We start from the raw sequence: 20,957 nt of genomic DNA, 5'->3' as shown, positions 1-20,957 counted from the left end.
AGTCACTCCTAGAGGGTAACAATGCTCTCCCCCACGAGAGAGTGTGGATTTCACTACCCGTCCTTCCTGTTATGTTATTAAGTAACTGATATATTGTTCTCGGTACCAGAAAAAAACAGTTGAATAACCATGAAGAAGTCGTCAAAGAAGTAATTTATTTCGAGCTCGAAACGTAACAACACCAAGACGGCCGCTACAGTAAAAAAAAAAAAGTACCTTAGCCCGCGGTCCTCTGCGGCAAACCAGAATAGAGCGGAAAACGTGTGGTATTGAACAAATCTTTCTTTAACACATACTATGAGCGCACTGGTTAGTCACACACCTATCGTTTATTCCACCTGTAAACCCATAGGAAATTGAAAAATATTTCATTTCATTTTATTTTATGCTTGCGATGTTGCGCGAACACTTACAAAATTTGTTAATTACTCGTCTCCGGCTTGTGATTTCCAAACCCTTCTCGTTTTCTCTCAGCATCTCGCGTGGATTATGACGGGAAATTGATAGAAAGCGCGATCTATTGCAGGATTAGGGCCGTCGATATCTCAAATTAAAGTTGCAACTCATTTTTTGTCAGAGTACCGCAGAACCTCGAATAACCTTTCGATTTTTCATTTTTCAATCAGGGTTTTTGAAGTATCATCAACAACAACAACAACAACGACAACAACAACAACAACGTTTATTTCAACACGATGATGATTAAAGCGTTGCCGCTTATGGGGTCGCGCAATTAAACTAAAACCTAGGATAAATATATATTAAAATCGTCTTAATAATATAGAAAATCGTTATCATTATTGTGAGGCATTGTTTGCGGAGATTCCGCCTGAAAGTCTAAGTTGCATCATTCCTTTTCATCTGAAACTATTGAAGTTTGATGCACGATCCGGCTGGGGATACAACTGATGATAACTAACCCTGGTGTTTGGGAGGGTGCAGCCCTTTTTCTTCATTTTCCGTTCATTTTACGCTACCTCCAGAGTAAATTCAAGGTATATTATCCTCATTTTTGCTGTGCAATATTTCATTTTTCGTCCCCCCTAAACCGTGGTTTTACGTCGTCACTGGGCCTAAGAAATTCTCTAGAAGAGGATTGATCTAATTAAATAAATGTCTTCCACTATCAGCTTTCGGCCTCCTTGACACTGTTTACAAAAATAAATGCTCAAAGAAAAGGTTCGGATAAGTTAAAGATACCTTAGAACGGGTTTTGATTAACAACAGCTAACTTTGTTTAAAGGAAAAACATTTTTCTTAAAAGAAAAATGTTTCTTCAGCTTGTCGAAAAAAAAAATTGGTAGAGATGAATCGTTGTGTGAAGTCACGGAATGAATGGCAGCTGAATACCGGAGGTAGTAGCGTCACGCAATCATGCGTACAACATCTTTCGTGACGAGCAATTCGCATAATTTATCTTTCCGAGAAACGAAACCGTTTTTGATTTCCCGGAAGCAGCAACAAGGTGTATTGCAAGTGATTTCTTTCGGTAAAACTGCTAATATCGGCAACTTAAACGCCTCTTTTGCCAAGGAAATTGTGACATGAAGATGGATTTGCGATACAAGTAATTCCTTAAAAGATTTACCCGAGGTAAGTCACCTCACCATGTGAAAATATTCGTATCGAAAACCCGGACGCCATTAGCGCGGAAAGAAAGCTTGTTCGATAGAATTTTGTACGCGTTTGGTGATTGTAAAAAGTAGTCAGCAAAAGTTTAGAGTATTTTACTTGGGTAGCAAGTGTATTTTTCGATCAGCCGATGAACTGGAGTTTATCTAATGTGAAAATTCAAATCGCCAGCTCTTCAGTAAGAGTGTTTTGATTTCATACAAACTAGTGTAACTGATCATGAAATACCAAGTAGAGATGAAAAGAAGACATTTAGCAGTTTTATTGTTGGTGAAAAACTTTGTATTCGAAATCTTCATAGTGGGCTTCGTGAGAATGTGCCTCAGCGCGAGTCTTATGGCGTCAGGTTATTTTTAATGTTCAATACAGTCAATAAAGACAATTTTCCTCGGATAATTTGCTTATATCTATCAAATATATTCCGAACAGGTTCAGTGGTGAAATTCGGTTATGTTCGTTGCTTAATCATGGTACGAAACTACTGATGACAAACACGGTGTTTCACATGGGTCTCGTACTGGAAAGTTTTGGGGCTTTGTCAGCCATATCATGAAAAACGAGTTGCCGTCAGTGAATATTTTGTTTATGTCACCAAACCAGATACAGATGCAGGTTTCTGTTTTCCTGTGGAAGCATATGTGTTCCATTTTTGAGCAACCTTAGGAGCGAAGTATCACACTAGAAGTTGAAAACGGAATACCTTCATTCGGAATTTTTTGGTATTATGTTGTTAGAAAGAACTTTCCAGAAATGAAACCCCTGTACCCTGACTCTGTCACTCAGACTAATGAGAGGCACAGTTACTGAATATTACAACACCTACTAAAATGAGGAAGAGGATGCACCCGAAGATTTCCCACGAGATAACATTATATATATATGCCTTTAAACTTCAGAATCTTCATTACCAAATAACTAAAACTTGACCAGATTCATTGTTATAATAAGGTGTTACATAGCAGCACGTGCGTCCTCTAGGGACTTATAGTCCAGCTACTTAAATATTTGTGTGGTCGCTGATATGTGAATTGTTTCTAAGTAAACGGTTTAGTTTTCTTATCCTGTTCTTCCGTTGTCTCTCGTATTATTACAGTTATTTAATCGTATCATATGCTTATTTACAACAATCGTGCAAAACAAAGCAAACTATATCTACAGTGCAAGTAAGAAAATATCAATACCTGAGATTCTGAATACACCAACTCCCCAGCCGGGCCTGCAAAATGGGAGCGAAAAATTTTTAACACTGGATCATAAACTACACTGAGAATTTCTTACAAAACGTAGATAAAAACCTTTCATATGGTTATGTAACAAAGTTTCATCCAACGAGGCGTTGTTTCAGCATAGAGAATGAGTATTAAAGTTTAAAAAAAAAATATGGACAATGGTATCGCCGGGAATAATGACTACGCCTGTAAACGTGAGCTATTCAGACTGTCGGTGCTATGATGTTAAGAGATGAATTGAAATTCCTTTGACTTTTTATTTCTTGGAGCTTTTTCTTTCTTGCTACTCTGTTGATTGAGTAGTTATTATTAATATTTTTTTTGTGTGGTGGTTTCTCACTTTGGCACCTATTTTTACTTTTCCAACTCAAGTGCAAGGTTATCTCTTGTATGTTAAGTCTTCCTCTGTAGTTTGCGGTGGCAGTGGTTGTGGTGATGAGGGGGGGGAGGGTGGTGTAGGGCTATTTTGCGGTTCCACAATTCTACTGTTCCACAGTTCTACAGTTCCACAGTTCTACAGTTCAACAGTTCTACAGTTCCACAGTTCCACAGTTCCACAGTTCTACAGTTCTACAGTTCTACAGTTCTACAGTTCCACAGTTCTACAGTTCCACAATTCTACAGGTCCACAGTTCTACAGTTCCACAGTTCTGTAGCGCTAATATTAGCGGGGCTCCCACGCGCGCGAAGCGCGCGTGGGGCAGAGCCCTATACCCATGGAATATGGTCAACCTCTTTTCGTTTGGTTGTCACGTGACTGACTGAGCGTACGTACGTACGTGCCTTCAGATTGCACGGGTAGGGTAGGGGAGACTATCGAAACAAAGGGAGGGGTGTCTCATGCGAGTCTTGGCAAATGCACATCTTTTATGTTATAATTAATATTACGACCTTAGGAGCTCCGCTTTTAGGCTTGGTTAAATCTATATATTTCTATTTCTTGGCAGGTCTTTTTATGGCTTACGCGGCACAGCGATGGTCCTTCATGAATCGAGTAGGAAAGGTTACTCTCTACTGCAAAAAATGCGACACAGTACTGGCCACGAGGGAAACTGTGATGTTGGCCAAAGTACCCCCCTCTGGTACACACTTGGCCGTCAGGGAAGGGAAGGAGGAACAAGTAGAAGAAAAACTTCATAAGGTCGAAAATGAAAAGGGTGGAAAAAGTGCACATTATTGCCCTTTCAATTTTCATTGCCGAGGGTGTGGCGAACGTGTTGCAAACGCAACAAAAGTAGCAGGGAAACAGCTCATTTGTTTTAAGATAGAGAATGTCTACATTTTTCACTATGGAAAAAAGATTACGGCGAACAAACTGTCAAAAGTGAGCAAGGAGTTGGAAGAAGAGTGTGGCATTGAAGTTGTCAACATTACGACGCATGCGCTAGCAACAGGAAGAGCAGACCAGTCTCGTGGAGATAGCAAAGCCATGGTTTATTGTGATACAAGTGGGTTGACTCACACATCGCACGAAATCGATTCTTTAACTCGAGAAGAGCCGCGAGACTATCAGCGAGAGTTGTTCCTTTCTGCCATGCGCGGTAACACGTTAGTGTATCTGCCCACTGGCTCAGGAAAAACCTTGATTGCAGCCATGGTGATGAGTTGTATGAAGAAGTTGAACCCAAGCAAAGTTATGGTATTCCTCGTCGACCGAGTACCATTAGCGCACCAACAACGTGATTACATCAAGTCACAACTGATAGATTTAACGGTGGAAACGCTGGTCGGTGAAATGGAGTCACCTCAAAATGGGAGTATTCATCAAAAATTAGCTGATAACAAAGTTGACGTGTTAGTCTTAACACACCAGATTTTCCTTAACTTTTTAGCCGCGGAGAACAACACACCCATTCGTCTGTCTGATGTTTCAGTTCTGGTGTTTGATGAGGCTCACCACTGCAGCGGAAACCACCCGTACAACAAGATTATGGAGTACTACAAAGAGACGCCAAACCGGTTTAAACCTGTTGTGCTCGGTCTGACAGCCTCGCCGGCCGGAGAGCTTACAGTCGAAAGAACCAGCGAGAAACTTGAAAAGCTCCTTGAGAACTTGGAAAGTGCAGTAGTGATGCCCATTGAGTCGGATTTGTTGCTTCACGTTAATATCCCAGGCGTGATTTATGAAAGATCTGACTGCATGAACACTGATCAAGTTCTTCTCCAGAAATATATTGAAGAACACATCAAATATCTGAAAGACGTCCACTTCAAAGATGTACCGGATCGTCAAAGTTTTGCGTTTCCTGTATTCTCGCCGAATTTTAGAGGTGCGCTGAGAAAGCTGATCGACAGTTACCACGATAACAAGAAATCCTTTAAAGCGCTGACCGTTGCTGAGCATGCAATGCACTTGCTCAGCGTTGTTGAAGTATGCGAGGCTCTTGGTTACCAGTATGCTGTTGAAAGTCTCAAAGAATGCGTATACCGCATTGTTTACGCTAAGTCACCGAAAGATGGTGCCCTGAACAGGTTAATTGGAAGACAGCCTTCATTTCAAATCCTCAAAATTTTGGCAGACCAAGCTTGCAGGGCTGACAACGCTCGTGCAGTTGTCATGTCGGACAGGTACAATATTCTTGTGAAGCACATAAAGCAGTTTCTTCGCCAAACTCGGGAAGATCCAACTTCTAGAGGCATCATCTTTGTGAGCTTGCGAAAAACGACCTTCAAACTGTGCGAGCAGATCCGAGAGATCCCGAATGTGGCCAAAATGTTAAATCCCTACCCTTTTGTCGGCCATGGTCAGGGAAGCTATGACGGAATGACGTGGAAAGACGAACAGGAAGAGTTGTTGAAAAAGTTCAGAAAAGGAGTATCGAAATTGCTGATTTGCACGAAGGTTTTGGAGGAAGGACTGGATGTCCCCGAATGCAACCTGGTTGTTCGTTTTGAGGGTGCGGCAACACTGCGGGCGCTAGTTCAGACCCGCGGGCGCGCGTCCCGTAGATCCAATAGCAAGTTTGTCGTTATCTGCAATGAAAAACAAGAAAAGGATGCCAAAGATCTGTGTCTAAGGGAACAGAACATGGAAGACGCCATCAACTGTTTGATGAATAACACGAGGCGGCAATCACAAGCAGAGAAATTCGGATGCGAAGTGAAAAAACCTAAGCTCTTTCTCCCCGGCGCAGAGGAAAGTGGTGTGGATACTTCTCCCGTCATGCGCTACAGCCCTCGCATATCTGTCACGGTGCGCAATATGGTCGGTCAAACATCCCGTGTGATCGATTTTCTGAACGACAACTTCGACGTGATATCTTCAAAGCCAATTCAGTCCACTTCATCGCCCGGTGAAGCATTTATAAAGCAACCCACATCAGAGGATATGGCCTTTGAACTCGAACCAAGCTATACTGAAGAAGTCAAGGAGTTTCGCTCAAAGGAAAAGTTTGCATGTCACGTGACAGACGCGTGGTGCATGCGCCTCACCGACCGTGACGAGGAACCACTTCCGGTTTGGCTCGTAGCCCCGCCATTAGAGACACGCCGCAAATCTAACGAGCCATTTCATGAGTTAAAAGCAAGTTCCTTATGCTTAGGTACTTTAATAAGTCGATGCCATTTTCAGTGTGAGTGGCCTCTAGAACCCACCCTAAAAGACATTAAGATTCATTTTGATCACAGCTTCAAGATGCTGACCTTGCATTCCTCCAGGCAATCTTCTGTCGTTCTTGATCAAGGTGCTGTTGCTAGAGTTTCTTACAAGATAGAACTTCGCTACGACGAGGTTGAAGATTTCATAATCGTGGACACTGGTAGAAGTGCAGAAGCCATCAACGTCTTTCTAACAGCGAGACACCCTCCACGGCTGTATAAGCATGAAATAATGGGAGATTTCTTCAATCTCGTTCAAATAGATGAACAAGATGATGGAGATGACTCAGTCGTTTCGACAAGTGACGATGAATCGGAAACAGAAGGCTTCCCGACCGACGAAGAATACGCGGATGTGGGTACAGCCGATTTTTATGACGCCTCCCCAGAGCTCTCACGTAATCTCACAGATAAAAGAAGCTGGGAAAGGGCGTCAGATTTCCACAATGGTGAGAATGCCGTAAGCCAGTGCTTTACCTACTGTGTTACAATACCATTCAATGAGGTTGTCCAGTTGAGACGCTTGTTGACCACAGTCGAGAAAAGATTCCACAAAAGTGTATTTTACTGCCGAGTGAAGGAGAGCTGTGGGAAATTACCAGATGTTGACATCCCTGATAGTTTGCCCTTTGAAGTCAAGTATGCCGCTGGAAGTGTCCTCAGTTTTCATCCTTTGTTTCGCGGGAGAGTGCCACCAGGAAAATTTGGTAGACTTTTGCTGAGGAAATCTTCTAATATAGCTGTTGGCGCTTTGGAAAAATTGAGTAAAGTGTTGGAAAAAGACAAGTTCTGTGACCCAGGCAGCACTCTAGAGTCGCTACTGAAACAAAACAACCCATCGACTTCCGGAATGTATAACAGGCTGGTCCCAGGCCATTGCGCTTTGATAAAGCGCGCGGTCATCACCCCAACGAGGCTGCTGTTCTACCCACCGGAAGTCATGATCAAGAATCGCGTTCTCAGAAATTATAATACAGACTACTTCCTTTGTGTCAGTATTCGTGACGAAGACCTGTCAAAGATGTCAGCAGTGAGAGGGAATATGGACGACATATTAGACGGAGTAAATCGTAAATTGGATGAAGGACTAGTGATAGCTGGTCAGTGGTTTCAATTTTTGGGTTCCTCCAACAGTCAACTTCGTAACCATAGCTGTTGGTTTGTAGGGCTCAATTCTCTACCGGAAGTCATTCCTCTACCGGAAGACATACGTCGCTGGATGGGAGACTTCACTAATATCACGTGAGTGATCCCCATTCCGTTTTTCAATTGCAAACAAGTAAAAGTTTTCAGTAAAGACTGAAAAAAAAGGAGAAAGGAATATTTCTCCACTAAAGCGATATCGCTCTTTCAACCAGCCTAGCTATTGATCAAAGATTAGCAGGAACACAGCAATTGAAAAGATTCGGAGATTGGCAGATGTCGGCCTCTTTGTTACGGCACGTGATCAGAGGAAATGAGGGCTCCATTAGTAAATGGTGTTATGCACTTTATAGTGAAAATAACTGCAAAGTACAGTAGAAACAAATTACCCTGAGACCATTTCAAGTTTGTTTCACTTTACTCGGTGATTGGTCTAGTAAGCCTGTTCAGCCCTTTCAACCAATGAGGTGAACAATTGAAATTAGTTGTGACTGTGTTACCTGCATATATCCCCATTCGACGTAATTCATTTTTTCAATTTGTTCTATTTCCCTTTGACCTCATGTGATATTTTCTTCCAATCTAATTGGCCCCCTTTACATTAAAATTTATGATATTTGCTTTCCAATAGGTGTGTGGCCTCATACATGGCTCGTATGGGTCAGTGTTTTTCTACCTCCCTAGACGCTGTGGGGTTTGCGACCAGTGAGGATACCTATCATAACGAAGAAGATGACGTTGAGACAGCTGACCGAAAATACTGCTTCTCCGACGGAGTCGGAAAGATATCCGAAGAGTTGGCCGCTGAGGTAACTGTTCGTTTTCCTTCGGAAAAAAGAGAGACATTTTGCTCTGAATACGAGCCTGCTGAAACAGAAGGTAGTACAGCAGTGTAAGCTACTTCATATGAAGCGCACGGAAATCTCTCCTCCTTTGAATAATCCCTTTTCAGTTCCTATTTGCACCTCGTGCTGATTTGAGGTTTTTATGACACTCAATTGTTTTTAAAACGCTCAATTACACTTTGTGTATTCTAGAAATTTGAATAGCTTCTAATGTTTCGAAATCCTCATTGATAAATTAAGCTTTTAGCTTCTAGAACTAAAAAGAGGCACTCTCCATCAGGTTGTCCGAAAAATTGGTAAATCATTCAAACCATCTGCATTTCAAGTCCGATTTGCTGGCTACAAAGGAGTCCTTGCGCTAGATCGTAGACTTCGAGGGAAAAGGGCGATCTTCCGTAAGAGCATGCGCAAGTTTCATAGCCCTCACCGCAAACTGGAAGTATTGCAGACGTCACGTCCCCAGTCCGTTTACCTCAATCATCAGGTGATCATGCTGCTCTCTAACCTTGGAGTCCCGGATAAAGTTTTCATCAAACTGCAAAGTGACATGTTAGACAAACTGGCAGGTAAGATGGTGAAGTCAATAGATGCGTCCAAGTAAACTCTCCATTTTATTAACCGAACCAGAAAGTTGGCTTTCGGATCGAAGAGCTACTGGGTAAAGCATGTTTTAGTTATGCCGTATACATGTTCGCCAACTTTACCATTCAGATGAAAGCTATTTTTACTCTAAATTTTTATTCCTTTCCACGAAACCTTTCCACAATTTCTGACTACTTTAGAAGTAGAAAAGAATAGAGTTTGTCTCCAGGCCTTCTATTCTTTCAATCCAGTCTGGTAACGTAATATCTCATATTATACATTTGTTTGTTCAAAGGGGTGCTTGTAAATGAACGTGATGCTATTCAGCTACTGGGGAGTGGAGCTAAAATGGGCGTATCCTATCACAATGTTTCTAATGTAGGGATACCGTTGACAACAGAGCCATTTTTTAAGTCACTTTTGGTGGCCATGTACAGAAATCACATGCACGAACTACTTGCCCGAGCCCGCATTCTTTTGCCACCAACGGAAGCTCGATTAATGATGGGTGTGATGGACGAATTAGGTGTATTGAAACCTGGCCAGGTGAGTTCTTTTTCATAATTGTTTTGAATTTCTGCTGCTTACCGAGAACCTAAGCCTGGCACTGAGGAGTCTGCCCAAATAGATCTAACAATAACGGCCATTTTCCTCAATTGACTCATGAAAACGGATTTTTGAGATTAGTGAAAATTTAGCCCCTTCACAGCAGATTTGCCCAATTAAAAAAAAAATCACTTTTTGCAATCGAACTCCTCGCGAATTTTTCGACCAATTTTTGAACAGCTAAAACACTCAGGGATACACTGTCTAGGAGGTCTTCGTTTTGCTGAAGGTCCATGTCAGTATCTGAGAGTTGTTTACCTACCCCTCCCCCCAACCCAGCACTAATTAACGTGTTTACACTTGACTATTGTCGGACTCCCATAACATTTCACCGTTACAGAAATACTATGTATCCTGCCAAAGAGCATCAGAAAGGCCGGGAAAACTTTAAATTCCGTTTTCCTTCCCCCCCTACCTCTTTGGGACACTAGCCACGTAGGCTATAATGGACTTGATATCCTACTCGCAATCTCACATTAGACCACTTTTGGAGAGATAGTGATGATTACCTTCGGAGTCCACTTGAGAATATCTTCATTATAATTCATTGCATCAGGTTTTCGTACAGTATTCCGCGGTTGAAACTAATATTAATATTAATATTAATATTAATATTTATTGCGTCAGGTTTTCGTACAGTATTCCGCGGTTGAAACTCGTGGGGATCGGGAGGAAGAGTTTAACAAGAACGAAAAAATTGTGCTCAGGGGAGCGGTGGTGGTTACTCGTAATCCATGTTTACATCCGGGAGATGTACGCCAGCTCGAGGCTGTTCACGCACCAGGCCTCTGTCATCTTGTGGACTGCGTCGTTTTCCCACGTCAAGGCTTGCGTCCACACCCTAACGAGATGGCAGGTAAAGTGGCTATTGCGATAGTTTGAATCATTTTCTCTTCCAATCTAAAACACGTACACGGCATTTAAGTGTTTATAGCGTGACTTATTTAGATACCTCAGGAAAGGACCTAGCTTCCATAAACGACAGCTCCTCCTACGGACTATTGGAACTAAAATTTAATTATTTTCTCATTTATTTATTTGCGAGTTGGGAGTTGTTTTCTCTACTCTTGGCAAGAAGTGTTGAGGATTTTAACGTCCCCTGCTAATCAGTCCAGAGAAGATGCAGAAAACAGGGCCGACGCTTTATTGTCCTTATCTGAGAAAAATGGAATGTCTAACTATTTGCAGATGTCATAGCAAAGGCAGCACATTCTCCTCGGTTAATTTGAAAACCATGAGTGTTGGTCCGGTCTGTGACTTAAACCCTCGACCTCATGCACGGCAGTCCGGCGCTCTTCAACTTGGGCTGACCAAGCGCGGTTTTTCAACAAAAATCCAAGAAAAATCTCTGAAGTTTAGTTGTAAACAGATCACATTGTGAATATTTGAACGATCCTCTTAATGCCCGTTCTGATTTCAGGCGGTGACTTGGACGGTGATCTATACTTCGTCTGTTGGAATAAAGACCTGTTACCAAGGAAACAAGATTACCAGCCAATGGACTATCCTTCACTTGATAAACTGGAGCAAAGTGAGCCAATCACTACTCGCGACATGACCAAGTTTGTGGTGGATTATATCCGGTCTGACCAGTTAGGCGTGATTGACAACGCACACAAGGCTTTGGCGGATACCGAGAAAGACGGCGTGCAATCCAAGATCTGTCTTTTTCTTGCAGACCTGCACTCTTTAGCAGTTGACGCACCCAAAACGGGAAAATGGCCTGATACTACGGGTATTAGGAATATAAAAAAGCTTCCTGATTTCATGATGAAGAGCGATAAACCAATTTATCCCTCTGAAAAGGTTTTAGGAAAGCTCTATCGACGCTGTCGGAAGTTCAAAGATACTACATCTGAAAAATACGATCAAAAAGTCCGTTTGGACAAGTCCTTCCTGTTGCCTGGTAACAATAGTTTCGTTGAAAACGCCAAAGAAGTTTATTCTTGGTATCGCGACAAGATGGAGAGTTTGATGCGGGTGTACGGCATCGAAACCGAGGCAGAAATGATCACTGGCTGTTTCATGAAGCTTCGAAATCGCTTGCGCAAAGAGAAAACTGAAATCGCCGAACTCCTCGGCGAAGAGCTGTTCGCGATACGCGCGTACCTTCGTCGTGAATTCTTTCGTGAATTTGACAGCGATGGACAGTGGTTAAAAGGCGATGTGCTGATTTCGGATGAGATGCGTTTGAAGGCCTCGGCTTGGTACACAGTGGCTTACACGCATGCGCATGAGCACGCTGATGATTCAGACCCAAGCCCCCAGAAAAGGCTACTCGGTTTTCCTTGGTTTATCAATGACGTCATGCTTGCCATCAAAACGCAAAAAGATCGACCTTGTCAGCCCCAGGCCTTAGACGTTTGCGCAACCGTGGGTCAGAGCCTTGTTAGGTTGTTTCACGAAGAGAAGGCCTGGTTACTTAAGGATTTGAAAGCTCGAATAAGAACAAAGAACGTTATATGTCGCCATCTGCAGGCCGCTGATTCCCCTTTCTCGTTGACCATCATTGGTTCTACTGCTACACTGCTATTTCACAAGACTTCGGATCTGGATTTGTGCTTTTTACCTCAGGATACCCAGGCACGAAACATACTTGCTCTCCCTGTGATATCACGACAGGGAAATAACACTTCGATTGAGGAAAAAGCGAAAGTAGTGAAGTCCCTGATTCCTCTCATGAAGGAGGAGACGTCAAAGCAACAAAAGCAACAAGACAAAAACGTCAAAAATCTCTTCTGGAAAGTTTGTCTCGTGAACAAAAAGCATTTCCCTGTAAGTAAGACTTTTCTCCTGTTTGAAAAGTTGACCACGTGATGATGACTCATCTTTTGTGTCCTTTGTACTGTGTAAGAATTAAGGACCAATTTTACGGCAAATTACCTAAATTACCTAAAGCACGGAAAGACCCCAGTGACCAAGTCGCAATTGTATGCAGTTCCGAATCTGTTTGGTTGCGCAAATGACGCGAGTTTTCTGGACTGATCACTTTGCTTTTAGTTTTTTTAGAGTGGATATCTTTACGAAGAGTTGTGGTAGACATGATGTAGATGACTTAAGTTATGCCGTAGCTTCAGCATAAGTTGTTCACATGTGAATTCGTAAACCATGACGCTTTATAAGATAACCGAAGTAAAGTGTGCGCTCTGATTGGTCAATTCAGCGTCCACCATTTGCCCATGGGTGTACGCTGCTGACGTGAGCAAATGCAAAGACTGTTTTTCCGCGCGCACTTATTTTTTTCTGGTCACGTAAGATTTGGTTAATAAAAGAGAACTCTTTTACCACAATGTACCAATGTTATGTTAGAAAGCAAGTGGTAAACACCACAGCGTAAACTACTGAGTTATGGATGGACCTTGGAGGTTTACAAAGCACTCAAGAAGTTAGAGTCGCTCTACGCTATCGCCTCGCACGATTCTTACGCTTCTTTCGTGCTTAGCAACCTCCTGCGTGCATCTATAACTCAATAGTGTACGCTGTAGTTTTTACTATTTGTTCAGTTGAATTAGTGTCGACACAGCGTTACCGCCGAAACACAGCTTCACCCATCAAGTGTTGGACGATTGTACGCTTACCATGCTGTAAGAAGAGTCGTCATCCGCGAAAAATTGATTAAGAAGGGTAAATGAAAACAAAGGAAAAATGAGAAAAGATCTATTTTTCACATTTTTTCTCCTGTTTAAGTAATCATGATTGGTTAGTCTTTTGCACACTCTTCGAATCCTTACACCTTGTTGTCCTCAGCATTAGTTAAATTCGATTTAACAAATGGTAAACACCACAGCGTACACTATTGAGTTATGGATGCACGTGGGAGGTTGCTAAGCACGAAAGAAGCGTAAGAGTAGCTCGAGGCGATAGCCGCGAGCGACTCTAGCTTCTTGAGTGCTTAGCAAACCTCCCAAGTGTATCCATAACTCAATAATGTACCCTGTGGTGTTTACCATTTGTTTTATAACATAACATTGATACATTGTAGCTAAAGAGTTCCCTTTTATTTAACAAATCTTACGTGACCAGAAAAAACAAGTGCGGGCGGAAAAATAGTCTTTGCATTTGCTCACGTCAGCAGCGTACACCCATGGGCAAATGGGGGACGCTAAATTGACCAATCAGAGCGCGCGCTTTACTTTGGTTATGTTATAATTTTATTTTTTTGTCTAGGTCGTCTCATGCAAGCGGCCAACAGTGAAACTGGTAGATGGCAGTAATTGTTCACCAACCCTTACTTGTGATTTGAGTTCATCCCCAGACAGTCTGACAATGGCCGCTTTGCTGTCAAGCTATGTCAAGTCCTATCCTCCTCTTTTATTGGTGCTCCGTGCTATACATCGATGGTGTTGCGTGACAGGGCTGTCGCGCAACGCGGCTGGTGCTGGAAACACTTCAAACATACTTGCTGCCCTTCTCTTAGCCCAGTGCCTGCACAACAGGCAGATTGAAAATTTTAACGAGGAGCACGTTTTGAAAACGGTGGCACACCAAATGCGAGGTGGCGCAAGAGATGGTAAGCAGTACATGGAGTTGGAAAGTGTCATAGAATCTCTTGGAGGTCACCAGGACGGCGCCCATTTTCCTCAGGTGGAGCCAGATATAACCCAAATTGGCCAACTGCTAGTGACTTTTTTTCAAGCACACGACTCGTGTTTTGAAAGAGAGCTCCCACAATCTCTCACACGTCTTTTCGGTGCACCAAAGCTCTCAGAGCTTCTGGGGAAAGATCATCTAGTCCTCGTGAAAGAACAAATGCAACGTGCCTATCAGCTTCTGGCGTTATTTGGAGACGCAGAGATCATGTTGACCATCAGTGGCTCCGAAGAATACAACGTAATTTTTCTTTCGCCGCTTCTTTCCTCGTACATAGCGGGCGTTGAGAAAAGTAAAGCTCGAGAAATAGCGCGAAAGACTGGAGCGAGGAGCGTCATCATTCGCCCAAATTTTCCAAGGTCACGTTCCTCTACTGTTCTTGAGGTGAAGGGAAGTGAGCCCGCGATAAGAGCAGTGGAGAGGGAGCTGGAAGAGATGAGCACACTAGCATCACGTGACAGGGTATCGCTCATGAGTGGCTGTTTTGTAGAAAACGCAAGTCTGCTTGTGTTTGAAGGAAGTCGAAGTCCAAATGATCACGTGTCTCTGACACCATACGATGGGCGTTGTCATCAGACACACGACCGAGCGGCCCGGCATGTCGCTTTGCTAGAACACGACACACACAGCAGAAATTACGCGTACCTTTGTTTTAGGGAAAAATTCTTTCAACAACTGCAAATACTTGACCGGGATTTCGATCCTGAGGTGCATGGATGTCGCGAATTCGCTGTACACTTTGGACGAATCTATATGTTCAATGTTCCGCACACTCTTCTTGAAGATAGCGAGTCCATCACTATTGCGATGTTGAGAACAAATAAGCGGAAACCAAGTGTTTTAAAAGAAAATAGAAGCCCTCCAGAAAGAGTCACTTATGTCAACCAAGAGCAAGAACGCGCTCGGCGAAAAAAGAGACGGGCAAAACGTAGTAAGAAATTCAGCGAAACAAAAAAGAAGCGGAAGCGCGGAAATCCATCGAGAAGCTCCTTGTTCACATTTGTTCACTCGCCGGATAGAGTGGTGACTTTCCTTCATCGGTTCGTTTTCCAGCAAGATGGAAATCCCACTGAAAACTACTCAGTGGACATTTTGGATGGAGAGTTAGAATTTTACGTCAGGTTCGATGAGAAATTCAACTTTGTCGAAGTAAAGCTTCCAAATCTACGCTGGTTTATGGTGGATGTCAAGAGGCCATACCAGCACCGACCAGATCGTGGAGCCGCACAAGATGGCGGACACGCAGATGACAACTTTCTTTTAGACGGCTGGGAAACAGACGTTCGTTTCTTGTTGCAATCCCGTTATGGTTTGGCGCAGAAGGACATCCGGGATACCAAATACGCCAAGTATCAGCGTATACTGAAACCCAGTTCATTTCAGAAGCCATTTACAGTTCAAGAAGAGTTATGGAAGGATGTACGACTTATTCGTCACTACAAGTCCAACAAGTTCACATGCACTTCACGTGGTCAAGGTGGATTCTTGAATGGTCTGACAGCATACCTCAACGAGGTGACGGAATATTCCAGACCATTAGGGCCAGAGAAAGTCGGTGAATTCAGAGAAATACACACTCGTTGGGAAGTGTCTTTAGAGGCAAAGCTTCCGGAAGATTTAACGGAAAAGGAAACTGTTAAAGCATTCCTCGAGGAAGTCTGGAATTACGCGCTTGATTTGTCCTCATTCGTATCGAAGTAAAATGACGGATGATCTAGGTTAGTGCCAGCCAATTAAGAAGCCTCCCCTAATTGGACAATTCTTCACGAGAAAGGTTAGAATCGCTGAAACGGTTTTGCGTCACAGAATGTCAAAATCACTCGATGCAAGCTCTAGTAGCTTAGATAAAGGGTGTACAACAAATTATTTCTGTACAATTTCAAGTCATTTTTTACATTTCTTGACGTTCAATTTTAATGCGCCCTAAGTACGATTTTATAAGGGGATAATTGTATAAAATGTAGGAGGTATGAAAGTGAACTCACACCTTGATCAAGAAATGAATCTTTTGTCAGGTCAGCGAATCAGACATTTTGATTAATGTCACGCTCGTTTTTCTTCAGAGGACAATTTTGTGCTTTTTGTGTTGAGAATGAATTCCTTACAAGGAAAATTCTTTCAGCATCGTGTTAAAAAAAAAAAACATTTAAAGAAGGCGACAGTTTCCTTAGAATCTTCCAGTTCAGTAGTTAAGGTAAAGTATGAATTTAAATAAATTTTGCCTAAAAGCCCTCTGAGTTTTGTTAGAATTTTAGCCCAATCAGAAATAAGCACAAAGCTGCTGAAAGCCGCCAACCTATGCGCATGCTCAACACTGCCTTTTAGTAACGCTTTAAAATGAAATTAATGTGAGTGAAATAACTTTGTTTTGGAACGAAAATAGTTTTTTAGGGCAATTTTTGGCGGTAGATGTAATTTTGATTGTATTATTCCTGTTTGAAGCATATAGGTAACTCAATAAAGTGGCGAAACCTTGTGGAACATTCAGTACTCTATGCATTCTGTTTCCAGGCCGAAGTAATATCGTAAATTAATTCAGCGAAGAAACTGATAACTGACAAAATCTCCTTCGCAGTCACTCCTGGAAGGTTGGAAGGTTACGCAATGCTGCCCCCCCCCCCCCCCACACAAGAGATGGTGGATTTCTCTACCCGTCCGTCCTCTTATGTTTTTAAGTAACTGATATATTGTTCTGGATACCAGAAGAGTTGAATAATCAGTATGAAGTCGTCAAAGAAAGTAATTTATTTCGAGCTCAAAACATAAAAGAAGTTTAGAAATTTAAAGAGTTTAATTAGCAGCGTTACGTATGTGGAAAAGTACCAGCTTCTCGTTGCTGCCGTGTAGAGGTCACGTGGTGTATTAAGAACTGTCATGGCGCCAATCACCAATGCAGATAATTTATACATGATACTGTGTGAAACATACTTCGTCTTTTTCCAGTTAATTCTGTAAGTTGATCCTTAATGGTAACAACGAGAAACACAAACATTGTTAGTCTATCAAAATAAAGTCATGATAAGGTTACTTACATTGAGAAGATTCCTAAAATTATGACATCTATCGACCTTGCCGACGTCGAATGTAAACCACGCGATTCAGCAATTTCGAAGAAACACAAAACAGCCTAGACAGAACCGACGAAATCCAAGGTGATAGGATTGAAATGGCGAGTTTCCATGCCCCAGAGTAGCCGGAGAAGCCGCTCAAGTCTCTCGTCTTTCCTATACTTCTTCCACGTGCAACAACTCTCGCAGATATGAATATTAATTTAAAAAATTCATTAGTAATTTAAATGAGTTTTACGACTCTGAAAGGTGAACCGAGATTCATTGAAAAGTTTGTCACCTTGTGTTCAATCTAAATTTTGGTAGTGTCGAACTGAGGGATGCAATATGATTGCACTTGAAGAAAAATTATCTTGGACCCAGATAAACCCGAATGAATTTTATCGCGATTTTGTTTTTGTCTTCCTTGGCATTTCCAGTCAGCGAATCTTCATATGATTTTTGTCTACACTTGAAGCGTCGTAAAAGTAACAGACAAAGGTACATTCTGTCATTATTAGAGTGGATAAGGGACGTATATCTTTTTGATATCGATAATAATAACTGTTCGTTGAGCCTCTTTAATTGAAATTTTTAAGTTTAAACTCTTGGAAAGAGGTCACTTCTTCCCCTCCATGATCCTTTTCTTAATTCGTTCCCAGGGCCTTTTTATACTAAGAGGACCAGAGAGGCAGAAATTGGGACTTGGATTGGTTCATTTTTCGACAATGTGGGAGGCTGAAGCGAGAGAAAGTAGGGGCTTGTCTTAAAATTCATAAAATGCTGAGATAATCAATTTCTTCTTAGCTGCCACCCAGCTGCAATGAAAATCGCCTAAACTTGCATTTATTGTTAAAAGGAACTAATGCATGTTTTCAATAAGTTGTAATTTATGCCGAGCCTAACTAATTAAGGAAATGATTTTACTGACAGTTCACCGAGAAAATAATCTTTATTTTATCAGGAACCAAATAAATATCAACGCCACGTTAAAATACAGCTTCGTCATTGCACTCCAAGTGACAGTCCAACAATTTTAAATCTCTGTAAGTTTCAAGAAAAAATGTTTAAGTCAACATTTTAACGCCTGCCTGAACAAACTCAAACGAAAAGTCCAAAATTAACTTTCTAAAAGGGACGATAACCAAGTGTAAAATGCCTCAGTCGTTTTGCAAAGGTTCCCACGACTTGGGTCAAAGATGGCTTCAAGACAAACCACGTTGCGGAGATTGACTTCAAATGGTACTTCCTGCAACAACAAAAAAAAAAAAAAAAAAAAGAAGCCATATGAAAGGGAGGCAAAGGAGTTGTTTGGGTTGCCTTCTAAAAACTAGTATCCTCTGTTGTGAAAATTTAAATTTTGAAGGGGACATATGACTCAATTATCACTGACACGTAAACAAATTGGAAAACAAAAACTTTGCGTTTTTAAAAACCTCCTGCCACAGGTTACTCACCTCGCACATGGCTGATAGAGTACTACCCTGTGTCTCCACAACTGTTGCAAAACCAAACATACCCCTACCATGTTCCCCTGTTGCAATAAAAAGGGGATCACATGCTCACCTCAACCGAAACTGGCACCTCACGTTGTAACAAGGCGCGTATTTCAGTCAAGTGCTCTTTCAGCAAGGCCCTAATTTGGTCGTCCTTTCTTTGCTTTGCTGAGAGAGCCCTTATTCCCATGCTCTTCTTTTTACGCGCCGTGGTCCCCATTCCAGAGGGTTTCTGATCCAGGTTTCCAGGAACCGTTAATTGCGCAGGATCCATTCTGGACGAACGACCTAAGAGGTGAGCACATCATTAAAACTTCATCGGCATGTGGTTTTTCCTTGAATTATCAACTTGAGCAGGGAGAAAATATAACCATCAACTCGTAGGTCATGATATATGGCATGACTCCAAGTTCTCATGACTGACGTTAAAAGAAATGTGTGAAATCAGAAGGGAGATTTGATATGTTTATCGCTTCCATGTGTAAAAGTCACTCGCGCAACTGAAAAAACATCTTTTGATTCTAGAAACAAATTACACGTTATCTACCTTTATTTTGATCAGTTCCTGACTGAGAGCTCTGCACGGGTGCCAGGTCGTTCTCAGCTTTTTCTAATGTGGACATAAGCTTCTCGTGGAGGGCCTGAGCACGAGACTCTATCACGTGACAGAGCCCGGCCTTGACTTGACCGACGACTGGGTTTGTCGAAAGATCAAGAGCCTTATTGTTAAAGGCATACAAGACACATGCTGCTCTGTGGAGACCTGACTGGGAGTCCGCTGGATCTTGGACAAATAAACAGTCGAGCTCTGGTTGAAACCATTGGACACACATCTCAAAGTCACTGGCTTTGGTAGACTTGTCTACGAGATCTAAGTAAATCAAACAGTAGTTGCGGTTGAAAAATGTTAGAATATGACGAAAGCAAGCATACAGGAGCCAATCGTCATCCAGTTAAGAATATAAAGGTTTCAGGACTTAAAGGACCAGTTGTTACATACCGCATGGTGAGGGGCGCTCACATGGTTTTCAGGAGAACGGAGAAGGGATCAATCATCACCGATCGAGTATGGGGGGGGGGGGGGCCACTAGAGAATATCGACGGCCACTAACCTGCTAATCGGGGGATTATGAAATCCCGGTCCCTTAGAAACACAAAGGGTTCTGTGACATTAAAATTTTGCCACACTACATAAACCTAAATTACATACCAGTTCTGTTTGAATTACCTCCTGCCTGGTCCGTCTGTAAAGGCTGAGTCACCGTCACCTGGAGCCCGTTTGCAGGTCCGTAATTCAACAGAACTTCAGGAGGGAACACCCCACAACACTCTGCAGCATACGGACCCAGCTCGCTTCTTAGGAATGAATGCATGTTGGAGAGCTTCAAAGCTTTGTTTGCGCTGAAAAATGGTAACACTGATGTACTTCCTTTTGAGGATGATTCCTCGTCCTCCGAATGTACACCGAGGGCGGCGTACGAACACTGACGACGAAGAACCGAGAGATACCCGAGGAGATGAAGCCAGGTGATTTGCACGCGATTGGAATTGTTAATTATGGTTCCCATGGTTACAATTCCATCCTGAGCAACCAACGTACCATCCTCCGAATTTTTAATGACGTCATCGGTACCCAACAAGTCAAACAGCGCGAGACCTGGAACCGAGCTCGCGGCTTTCTCCGATAGTTTCAATGCGGTTATTTCGGGATCTCCCGTAAGAATCTTGATCTTGTATTGAGCTGAAGAAACCACGCCCGCGGCACGAATAGCAGCCCAAGCTGTCCTCATTTCCTTGTCCAGTTCTCTATTTTTCTCCCGCGTTTCTTTCTCCTTCTTCTCTTTCTCTTTACCGCTTCCTTTCTTGCTGATCTTGCGGCCTCCCTCTTTGACGCTCGAGGTAGGGGTCTCTGTACGTCGGGGCGGCTGCTCGGGTGTCTTGGGAGGCTTGAAAGTGTTGGCGTTACTGATGAGGACCAGCGCCATCTCCAGATAGGCTTGCTTCATTAAACTGACGAGAAGAAACACCAGAGGAAATTTACATATTGAAACAAATAACTGCAGAAAGTATGGGGGAGGGGGGGCTGAGGAGGAGGAGGAGGAGGAAAACAGAGCATTGAATTCCTTTTGTTCAAACGTCAATGAATGCTGGGGTTTTCTGTCAGGTACATCCGGGATAGCAAAGGAGGGA

At 42.5% G+C, this 20,957-nt stretch overlaps 2 protein-coding genes across 3 annotated transcripts in view; one reads left to right on the top strand and one right to left on the bottom strand.

Moving 5' to 3' along the window:
* The first annotated feature begins 1,441 nt into the window (after positions 1-1,441).
* On the top strand, positions 1,442-16,707 carry LOC111346816 (uncharacterized). Its single transcript, XM_088760142.1, has 8 exons — positions 1,442-1,593; positions 3,809-7,700; positions 8,233-8,410; positions 8,727-9,012; positions 9,324-9,574; positions 10,262-10,490; positions 11,055-12,409; positions 13,802-16,707. Exons 2-8 carry the CDS (start codon positions 3,817-3,819, stop codon positions 15,923-15,925), a joined length of 8,307 nt encoding a protein of 2,768 aa, XP_088616268.1. The 5' UTR covers positions 1,442-1,593; positions 3,809-3,816; the 3' UTR covers positions 15,926-16,707.
* Positions 16,708-18,204: 1,497 nt separating this feature from the next.
* The window catches only part of LOC111342589 (cilia- and flagella-associated protein 54), a 46,276-nt gene continuing 43,523 nt past the window's right edge, over positions 18,205-20,957 (bottom strand). The window contains exons 56-59 of one of the 2 annotated variants that reach the window (XM_088760140.1): positions 19,978-20,777; positions 19,315-19,638; positions 18,838-19,055; positions 18,205-18,520 (exon numbers count right to left, since the gene is read on the bottom strand). In XM_088760140.1, the coding sequence (XP_088616266.1) occupies positions 18,392-18,520; positions 18,838-19,055; positions 19,315-19,638; positions 19,978-20,777 (1,471 nt within the window). In that variant the 3' untranslated portion in view covers positions 18,205-18,391. The remainder of the gene's footprint in view (positions 18,521-18,837; positions 19,056-19,314; positions 19,639-19,977; positions 20,778-20,957) is intronic. The other variant, XM_088760141.1, reaches the window with a different exon arrangement.

Source organism: Stylophora pistillata, chromosome 5 (genome assembly GCF_964205215.1).
Source record: "Stylophora pistillata chromosome 5, jaStyPist1.2, whole genome shotgun sequence".
Classification (NCBI taxonomy): domain Eukaryota; kingdom Metazoa; phylum Cnidaria; class Anthozoa; order Scleractinia; family Pocilloporidae; genus Stylophora; species Stylophora pistillata.
This window is presented reverse-complemented; position numbering and strand designations above follow the sequence as displayed.